This window comes from Apaloderma vittatum, unplaced genomic scaffold (genome assembly GCF_000703405.1).
Source record: "Apaloderma vittatum isolate BGI_N311 unplaced genomic scaffold, ASM70340v1 scaffold8887, whole genome shotgun sequence".
Classification (NCBI taxonomy): Eukaryota; Metazoa; Chordata; class Aves; order Trogoniformes; family Trogonidae; genus Apaloderma; species Apaloderma vittatum.
The window spans coordinates 111,696-122,250 of record NW_009725688.1 but is presented as its reverse complement, the minus strand read 5'-3'; the positions used below and the strand labels follow the sequence as shown (position 1 = coordinate 122,250).

The 10,555-nt window shown below is 45.2% G+C and overlaps 1 protein-coding gene across 1 annotated transcript in view; it reads left to right on the top strand.

Moving 5' to 3' along the window:
• Nucleotides 1–313: 313 nt before the first annotated feature.
• The window catches only part of FOXO3 (forkhead box O3), an 83,764-nt gene continuing 73,522 nt past the window's right edge, over nt 314–10,555 (top strand). Inside the window, exon 1 of the mRNA XM_009872992.1 lies at nt 314–393. Within this exon, the coding sequence (XP_009871294.1) occupies nt 314–393 (80 nt within the window). The remainder of the gene's footprint in view (nt 394–10,555) is intronic.

The following is a 10,555-nucleotide window of genomic DNA, read 5'->3' as shown; positions in this document are numbered from 1 at the left end:
TGTACTTAAGAGCTGAACTATGAAACGCTGGGTTCTCACTTGAACATGTTTATTTGGCAAGGCATTTTTTACCTTCTGTTTTTTTTTTGTTTCTCCTGCTGATGAAGTTGCCCCTTGCTACGTGTGAGGGAGGTGCGCACTGGGACAGGAGGGTAGAGGCAGCCTGAGGATCCCTGCCACAGGAACATCCACATGAAGCAAGGAGGATGGTGTGTGGCACCAACAGCTCGTTGTCCAGGCCATTGTGGCTTGTGCTTCCAGGTGTCCTGAAGAGTGCTGCTCGCCAGTTTTGGGGAACAGGAGGCTGCTCGCGATGCGTGTAGGGCTCTACTTGTGCAACCGCTGGCTGCTGTACACCCGGGTGCTGCCAGCGCCCGGGTGCCTTTCCACAGGGTGAGTCGCTGAATCTCACCACTTCTGCGTCCCTTTATCCGCTGCTCCTCCTGAGGTGAAGGGTGGGTCCACATGGATGTCTCCGTGCCAAAATCCTGTTGAGGGCTCTGGAATGAGGGCAGGAGGCAGGAGTGCTGCCAAAGGTGCTGAGTTTTGTCTTTTGACACCTACTCTGAGGCTGCCTTCACGCCTTGGGTTGTGCTACTTCTGTTGTGCTCCGTGTCTGCCTGGAGGCTGCTCCTAACGCAGCCCTCAGCCTTGCAGTGCCGTCAGGACAGCCCTCCGCCCCATCCCTGGCTTTCAGAGACCTTCAGCTCTGCCTGGGGAGCAGCGGAGGCCACAGGCACGCCCAAGATTGTGACCAGTGGGTGGGACGCAGTCCTAGGAAAAAGTTTTCGGTAGGTTTGCTGGCTCCCGAGTCGCGTGAGCAGCAAAGGGCAGGTCTGGGCTACTTGCCAGCGCTTGAACAGGGAGTTAACATCTGCTTATCCCAGCCCCAGAGGAGTGGGAGGTAGCAGATAAGTCGGAAGGCCGATGAGGACAGTCTGCTGGGGGGGGACAGATAGAGGAACACCCAAACAGCTCGACACACTTCTGCTTGGGCTTCACTCTTCTGCCTCCCGGCTCCTGCAGCTGCCCAGTTCATCAGGGGAATGAGAAGTGGTTTGTGTGGATGCAGCCCCCCCGTTGATGACGGTGCAACTTTCATGAGCAGACGAAGTAAAGAGAAGAGAGTCTGCCTCTTGTCCCAGCTAAAGGCCATGTTAAAGCAGCAGTGGGGCTCTTCTGTGGTGCTGCAGCACCACGGGTTTTACGTCAGTGTAAGTAAGAATCAAGCCAGCAGTGCTCAAAATCCTGATTGCAGCTGAGTCTGGACTCCTTGTGAGGACTGTGAGTGACCAGGGAGTGTTAGTAATGGTGTTGTACTTAAGTAAAGCTTTGTTTAAAAATGTATTCCTTACCTAATATTCTAGTACAAACTACTCTCCTAGTCTAGACAGGCAGGACCTCTGACACTGTAGACGATTTGCCCTTATAACTCTGTATTTTCCCATGCTGTGTCATGTTCATTTCTACAGTTTTTCCAAAATCGGGTGCAGAAGAATAAATATATTATTCTGAAGAAATAATTTTATAACGTGACTTCCAGGACCATATTTGTTTTACCTACCATGTGGACTGAATTATATACTCCAGTTATGTCTCAGTGCTCTTAAAACCTGTATATTTCTGCGTTTTTTTCTCTCCATGCTAGCTTTTCAAGCAAGCACATTATGACCAACGTTAGCCCCACTTTCTCACATGAAATGTGCAGTGTAAACATACCTTGAAATGCAAGGCTTAATTCAGATCAAAAGTTTCTGACTTTGAGGGTATTTTTGAAGTTAGGCTGTGAACCCATATCTTTGTGTAAATATATTTGCTAGTACTTCACAGGGGATTTATCAGTTTTATATATAAAGTTCTAGATATGCTTAGTACATAAAGTTTGGTGTCTGATAAGTGAGAACAGTGCTCAACAAAGAATGTCTTTGTGCAAGACTCTCACAGGCTCCCACATTATCACCTTTTTTGCTGATTGGTTTTGTGCTGAGAGCAGTGATGTGGTTTCCTGAAAGCCTATAACCTACTGTTTGCTCTGCAAAACTGCTCTGGACCTTAACTAATTTTCAGAGAATGTTTTTTTCCAGGAATCCGTGGGAGAAGGTAACACTAGTTCAATTCGTGTCCTGAGATGCTTGTAATCTGAGACACGCAGAGCCGCTGACCCTGTTTTTGTGCAATAGGATCTGTTGTGTTTGAAAGTTTCACTGTATGGGGGAACTCAAAACCATTTGTCTGAGATGTCAGGTTTCAGAGTGAATGGTGCTTCTTTAAGTATTCATCAAGACCTGCAATGGGAGGCTGCCGGTCCTGTGATGCCTTTGTAGGAGAACAGCATTGGCACTGGGAATGAATCTGCCACTGAGGAGCTGTAAAAACTCCTCAAACCGTTTCCTGAATCTTGTTAAAACAGCTTCTGCTTTTGCGTAGCCTCAGCCATATATGTGGCCCAGATAAAGGAGCCACATCTAAAATCTTTGATTTACAAATGGAAGTCGTGTCAGAGCTCTGCATGGATTGGGCCAGAGATTTCCAGCCTAGCTTGTGCAGCAGCCAGAAGCTCTGAACCTAGTGTTGTTATTTTCATCACAAGGTTGACAGTGTGATTCTCACTTCCCATAGCATGTTGGGATTCATTTCTTGCCCCATTGCTCTTACAGCCTGGTTCATGCACAGTGAAAATACTTGTGATTAAAATGTACTAGAAGGTTTGCACAATTGGGGTCAGGGAGAAATCTGGTATGAGGAGCAGTTTTTTATAGAGCTCTGGGGAAGGGAGCCGTGCGCTTAAGACGATATTTGAAATTCAATAGTGAGGCCATTTTACATACCAGAAAAAAAAGAGGGAAATTGTGTAGGCCATAAGGTAGTGGCATAAGGGCCTGGGAGGAGGAAGGGTTCTGTGAACTGGCAGTAGGGAGTAAATCAACCTGATGTATGTTTGTAGACATCTGATGTTTACAGGGCCTAGTGGGGTAGCTTAGAGCAGGTGGAAGAAGCATACTGTTTACCTAATTAGAAACATAAATAAAATCTTTCCAACATTTTTCTAAATTAAAATGCATTTCAAGCATATGTCAGACTTCTCACATCTAGGAAAGATCTCTAAAACCCTCCTGTTCCCCAGGGAGGCTGTTTCTAGCTCACCTTCTTCTGGGCTTTGCCAGGTAGCAAGCCCTCCTGGTCAGAGGATGGAGTGGGGCGTGCATTAGCAGTTGGAGGCATTGGGATTCTTCCTGAGCACATCCATACTCCTCTTGAATCGTTGGGAAAAGGTCTATCATTTGAGGCGGTAGACTAGGAAATTGGAAAACCCAAAGAAAGGGATCATAGAATCATAGAATGTTCGGGGTTGGAAGGGACCTCGAAAGATCATCTAGTCCAGCCCCCCTGCCAGAGCAGGATCCATGGTTGAAATCATTGAAGATAGGATTTTACGTCCATGTATTTCTTGGGAAGTTGATGATGGTGGGGAGCAAGAGCTGGGCTGCTGTACAGTCAGAGCAGCTCTGCATCTCCAGTGTATTTTAGACATCAAGGAGACAAAGATGATGCTAATTGCAAGAGAAACTGCTTTGTATTATGTGTGAAATGAAGGGGGAATAACGCTGATTGAATGACCTATTTTGACTTTCTCAGTGTAATATGTTTAATGTTTTAGGCTTTTTCTGGACAGTGAATTACAATTTTATCAAGTCCTGCTGGAAATGAATATGTTGCTGGGCACAGTATTTTATCCTCGCAGTTTTAACTGCAGTTACGTCTTGCCACTTGAGTTGATGGTTGGACTTTTCTATTTTGGCTGGAAAGGTCTTTTGCTATGCAACAGAGACAGCAGGTTTAGTGTTTTGTTTTGGTTTGTTTTTTTTTTTAATTCGAAATAGGGAGCTGTCAGGAAGAATATAAAATAAACCACTGAAGGAATCTAATTTAGAAGGAGAAAGGACATAAATCTCCACCTCTCTCTGATGACAGAAGGCCAAAGTACAGCAGAAATGCTTCCCTACTTGTAAAACGTTGGTCCCGGTAGTAGAGTAGTTATTCTGTTAAAGGCACAGTTGTATCTAACCTCCTTACAAGTTTTTCAACTTCTTTTGGGGGTACATAACTGGATATTACAGAAGGGACTTTTTAGAAGATTAAGTGCCTCTGTTAGGATCCACTCTGCTTATTGTACTGTTATTACAGAAATTGTTTGCTGTTTTGAACCAGTGTCAGGCAGAATAATACTGCATAAGTCCCAGACAAATGTGGGTGGTGAAAGGAGAAAAATAACTTAAAATAAAGAGGGGTATTATCAGCTGAGCAGCCAGTGTTGATCCTATGGTGCTGAGAAAAAGAAGCAGGAAAAATAGTCTTTTTCTTTTTTCTTTTTTTTTTTAATTCCCAAGGATGGAAAACTTTAGCTGAAAAATCTGTTGTAACTAGGGTTTGGTACCCTACTTAAAACTGCAGCAAATTGGCAGCGGTGCAGCAGTGCTGCCAAGTATTGAGAAGGAGAACAGAATTACAAACAAGCCTCCAAAACTTGAGAGGATCCTCAGATTCTTTGTCCATTTAGGACAGCATGACCTGTAGCGTCACTTACAGCTGCTGGATCCAAGAGTATAAATAGCGAAAAGAACACTGATTTGGCCAGGATAAAATGTTCATTTTGGTTTTTCCAACAGCTGTATCGGGACTTAACCCTGGCAAAAGCTTCTCACATGTTATTTTTTATTCAGGCTCATACTAAACATGTGGAATAACAACTTTCTCTAACTAAAGGGAAAAAAAAGGGGAAAAAATAGTAAATTGAGAAATAGCAACATTTTAGTATCCCTCAGGCTGAAGGAAAAACAGTTTGCTTGAACAATGTGATAGCAGTTGTTTGAGAAATTAAGTATGGATTTCCTTCGATTGTAGTTGAATCATGACATCCTACTAAATTTATCCAATCTTGAGTGCCTAGTTTCTGGTTTCACATTTTTGTGGAATGGTTGTTGGTTGTTTTTGTTTTATTATTTTTTTTAAAGAAAAACCAAAAAGCTCTGCATGAACTGAGAAATGACAGTTTCCTTGTTTTCTGCAGGAAACTCCATCAGGTATTAAACCACCAGTTCTTCCAGGTGGTTACGAGCATGCAAGAGCCAGCAGCTTTCTCCCTAGAAGAACCACGACACAATACGTGTGTTCGAGCAATGCCAGGGATGGGCCTTTTCCATTTTCCAGAAGCAGACAGGGAATAGGAAGGTTGGATTTCACATGGCTTAACCGTTAACTGCAGATCACTGGAGTGTCTCTGTGGATAGTTCTCATGGTTCAGTGAAGTGCCAAGCAGAAGTAAGAGTGTATTTCATTTATAAGAAAAACCACACCAAAAAATGTTTAATATAAAAGCCAGGTGCTTGGGAAGTACAAATTGTCAGAAATAAAGAAGTTGCCTCTAACACGTGAAAATATTTCTCATGCTGGCCATTGGTAGTAACAAGCTCACACAGTGTATCCACTCCCTGTCTCCTTGGTGGACTGGGTGCTTCAAGGGGTATGCAGGGTTTCAACTCTTTGCCCATGATCTCCGTGTGGGCTCTGTGTCATGGTTGTTGCACTGAGCTCTAAGTAAAGAAATACACCCTTCACAGTGCGTTTGTCTGTGTCATTTGCCTCCCCAGTATCTGTGGGCTTCCCCGACGAGCACTGTCCCTGCTCTGCATCCTCTTGTCCCCTCCCCAAGCTCCTCTCCCTCCCGTCTCCCATTCCAGACTCCTTCCGTGCGATTCCCAGTCCTGCTTCATGCATCCCTCCTTTCTTGTTATCTCCTATCCCTCTGTCCACCTCCTCGAGTTTTCATATCTGCACCGCTTGTCCAACTTGCCTGTTGGGTTTTTTTGTCTAACTCCCTGTTCCACATTTCTCCCCTGCCCCCGGATTTCCTATTTCTTGTGTCGTGCCTATTCCAGGCCACTTACCCTTTTTATAATACCAGTTTCAGTTCAGGTTTGCAAAGCTATTAGCAATGGGGAATTGGGTTTTATAGTAGGAAGCACTGGACGATACAAGGTGTAGGTGGGGCTCATAGCACCGCCTATAATTTATAATGGTGTTTTTGGTTTGTTTTTTTAAAGTACCTCACCCTTGGGTAAGCAGTCCTGGTGTTGTCAGTGTGCAAATCCCTAGTCATACAGGTAGTCCTGTTACCTCTGCTGATTGTGTGTGTGGAAGGGTTGCTTATTGGTGTAAGAGGTGAAGGGTCCAGCTTTAGAGAGACTTCAGTTTGTATTTTCTTGTGTTCTGAACTAGACAGCAGTGTCTGAAGTTATACATTTCACAGGCTATTGAGCTATCCCTAAAATATTTAATGGTATGTGTAGTAATTGCTCTCATTTCAACAGTGAGAGGCTGGTCCTTTTTCCTTCCTGCTTGGTGAGAAGAGGGGACACATACAAGTTCCTCCCTGGTAATATATAGAGGCATGAAAGTATACAGTCCATAGTCACACCGTATTCTGCATCCTCTAGTAGGTGCCCTCTGACCTGGTGTATTTAGACTAGAAAGCATAAAGAGCCTTTTCCATACATGCCTCCACAGTATTCTTGTATCTTGTTTCTCGGCTACTAACTTCATGTCTGTTCTTTAATGATTCTAGTAAATGCACCCACATATAGGTGGGAAGCTGATCACAGTTGTTTTTTTTTAATTAAACTGAGAAACTCATACTGAATTGTTGCTTAAAACTGCAAGGTGATGCCTTGGAGCTCTTTTCACTGGGTGCAGCTTAGCTTCTGTCATAGTCCCTGGGCAGCTTCTGATGGACTTGGTGCTTGATCAAGTTGTTTAATATCGCAAGTAACCTTACATTGACCTTTTAAAGGGCTTATGCACAGAGTGTGCAGTTTATGAGTTCATTGTTCCTCGTGATAAAGTTCAAAACTTCAGGTAACAAGGTGGCCTGTCCTCTTCCCACTGCAATAAAGCACATGCAAACACACATTGCAACAAACAGTGCAAAGGCAAATCTAGCAGGTCCTGCTCCGTCTCCCGCAAGGGAATTGTATGGTTTGTGCTCCACTGCTGCTCCCGAAGCCATTTCAGCAGCTCGGCTGGCTCAGGGCTTCACTGGTGGTGGCCGACGCCTTTCAGGTACTGCGCTGCAGTTTCCCAGGCCATTGATAGCAGCTGATTAGTTACAGCTCTCTGGGTCACGATGTGCAGGGATTTTCTGTTGGTTGTGGTGACCTTGGAGGGGAATTAGAGTGGATGTAATGCTTCCAAGAATTGGAGACGCCTGTGCCATTGAGCTGGTGCACGTTGCCGAATCAATTACTGGCACTGGCAGGATTTTGCTTTAAGGGAATCTTGCAGCTACATCACAGTCTTGTTATTCGTAGATTATTGTTAATTGGTTTTAATACAGAGCCAGATACTTGCAGGGAGGAAGGACCTGACATAGTTGGTTTCTGTGAAGTATTTTCCCTATATGCAGCACGGCAGCAGGGCGTTCCCTGGCACTGTATCTCGCTTTTTGTTTTGGGGAAAATTTTATCAGCTCCTGTTTGGTGTAGAATTGTCCTCCTTGGGTGAGGAATCACTGCGTGGTGCCTCAACCTCCTCCAAATCCGGTGGTAACAACTGAAATTCTCCGCATGGGAGTTTTTGTAACTTTTCTGTAATGTGTTGAATCATAGTAAGGAGACTCAGCACTTTTATAACTCAGGACGCTGTGGCGTAGGCCTCCAGCAAGCTTTTGCAGAAGACTTTCTCAGCAAGCTGCTCAGTTTTAATGCGCAGCCCTCGGTCGAAATCGAGGTTGCCAGTCTCTCCCACACCCGTCGCAGAGAATTCACGATGCAGCGTGCTCAGGCGCTTTTAATTTGCAGCCCCACAGATCGCGAATGCACCTCTTCGCAGGTGGCGAAGGGGTGCACCGTGACCCCGCTTTGGTGGCGCAAGCTTTAAGCCACACGGTTGCTCTCTACGAGGTCGTGGTTGCCTCTCTCTCTTTCTCTTTTTGGTTTTGTGCCAGCGCAGCACCGTGTTTTCGCCGACCCGCTCAGCCGAAGCCCCGCTTAGGTTAGTGCTTGCTCACGCGGTCGCTGAAGTCATCAGGAGCCCTCATGTAGAAACGTAGCCTCCTCCCCCAGTTCAGCCAGTTTGAGTTTTTTTTGTTTACTGTGTTCGTAATTGACTGTCAAAGTGTTGCATTTAATTCAAGCGCTGTTAGGGTTTTCCTCCAAATGCCTGTGTAGCATTGAGCCAGTTAGGAGTTACAAATGTAAATATGTTTACACAAAAACGAGGAATGCACGAACACTGGCACTGCTTAAGCAGCCAAAAGCAGCGTGATTTATATGCTAGAGGGACACTGAAAATGTAGGTTGCCGGAGCGCGCCTCCAGAATTAAATCCCAACCAGAAGCACTTGCAGTCCCTGCCGTCGAATGCGCTTTGTCTGCCTGCTGAGGAGACATAGGGGGAAAAGAAGGCTCAGGAGTCCGTGGGCATCCTTGTGGAGTTTTGGAGGAAAGTTTGAAATGCCAAAGAGAAGCGTCATCTGCATCTAAGTGAATCCTTGTTCGAGGTTTTCTCCGGGCTGTAGCAGTAGAGCTGGCAACTGGGGGACCTGCGACGCTAGTGTTTCATGACTGAAAGTTAGGCATTCCTCACAAGCCGTCCTATTTCGGGTTGTGAGTACGGGCACACGCGCGCACACACACCCCTCGCACACCCCCCGCACGCCCCCCCAGCACATTGTTTACTTCCTCTGTAAGTTCTGGGACATTCAGTACTAAGGAGCATGATACGCTTGCATAAACGCCCTAGCCAGATTTATCTCTCAAGCCTATCTTTCCTTTCCCGTCTTGGAAAGTGATTAATCTGCAGCACACATTTTGTTCTTTGATTGCAGGGCATTATTCTGTAATCATTTACAGTTTTGCAGAGCTGTAGCGCTGGCTGGCTGGAGTATTTCTGTCATGTAGCTGGCGCTGTCGGCTGAAGCTTTAGCTGCATAGTGCAGAGGGAACGTTACGGTGCAGCTCTTATGTTGTATTAAAAACTGTTTTCTTTTTACATTACGTGCTTTCTGCACATTCAAAAAAAAATTCAGATGTACATATTTAAACTGCAGGTAAGTGTCTCTGCAGCAGTAAATGCTGGGGGCTGGGTTGTAGGTTTTAGAAACAGTGTCAGTACTGCAGCGTGCTGGCTGCCAGCTGAGGTTTTCCTAAGCGTTTGTGGAGGGTGGAGAAGTTTAAATAACTTTGTTTTCCGTGCTGCACGTCATGTGTGGAAGCCTATACCACTTAAAAATTGGCAACCTATGTAGATACAAACAGAAAAGTGAAGAGATCGGAGGTGGATCAGAAAATCTGTCCTCTCCGTACAGCATCGAGGCTTTTCCATGTGCCTTTGCATTTGTTTGTTTTCCACGTTTTCCAGTGTTCAAGGAGAGAAGGTAGGAGAGGTGACGAGTTAACATGCTACAGGTTGAGCTAAGTCTATCAAGCAGAGTTTTATTTGATGCCAGTGTCCAAGCTGTAAACCACTTCTTCTTTTAGTAGAAAGGTGTGAAAAGTAGATAGATAGAAAAAATTCAAAGAAAGCCGTGTGACTTTGGGTTTTGACACGTTGATAAGTTTATTTTTGCAATATATGTGCACCTTTCTCTCTGACAAAGAGTTTTTAATGGACCTCAAGTCAGTGTGTCTGGAGCAACCACCCATGCCCATGAGTGTCTTGTTCCAGAGAATCTCAGAGATCTGACCTACACACCATGTTGGACAGAACACTTTTGTGTGACCTTATGACAAATCAAAGCCCTGTAGTTAAATGACAGAAGCCACAGCACTGATGTACTGCGTGTAGAGACTGTGGAAAACTGAGGGCATTGCAGGTGCAGAGCGTCTGATAAATGAGATGTCCAGAGGACACCATGCCAGAAGTCAGGACAAAAAAAATCTTCCAACAGCCTTCCCTGTCAGTCTGATCTTGAGGGCAGGAGGGGACAAGGGAAGAGGGTTTCCTCTGACTGGAAATCCAACAGTTGTTCTAAATGAGCAGGTGTCAGAAAAGTACCCTGCTCTGCCTCGGGGACCTGGGGGGGTCAGGAAGGAGCAATAGCCTCAAACGTGGAGTGATGGACTTTGGAGCAGGGGGAACAGGCAGCACAGATGAGTAGTGACGTAGTGTTTTTCTTTTAACCCTTACCCCTTGATTTGCTGGTGTATGAGGATGTCTAGAGCATCTCATCACAAATTTCACTTCTCCACCCTAGGAGTGCAGATTTCTGTAAAGGCCTCATGCAAATTCCTTAACTATAAATAAAGGGAAACTTAAAAGCAAGGAGGACTAAGGCTTTTGTGGAGCAACAGCTATTTAGGAAACCTACCAAATTGTGTAAGGAAGCAACAGGTTCATCGTGTGTGTGTTTATGGAGGTATCCATCTGCTTGCTTGAGCTTAACCCCAGGGTTAAGGTAGCTGTCCCGTGGTTGTTGGAGGGGAGCACGCTGCTTAGGATTGTGTATTTGTACCATCTCCACTCCAGTGGGACAAAGCTCTTGGTTAGATTGTGTTTGAGGA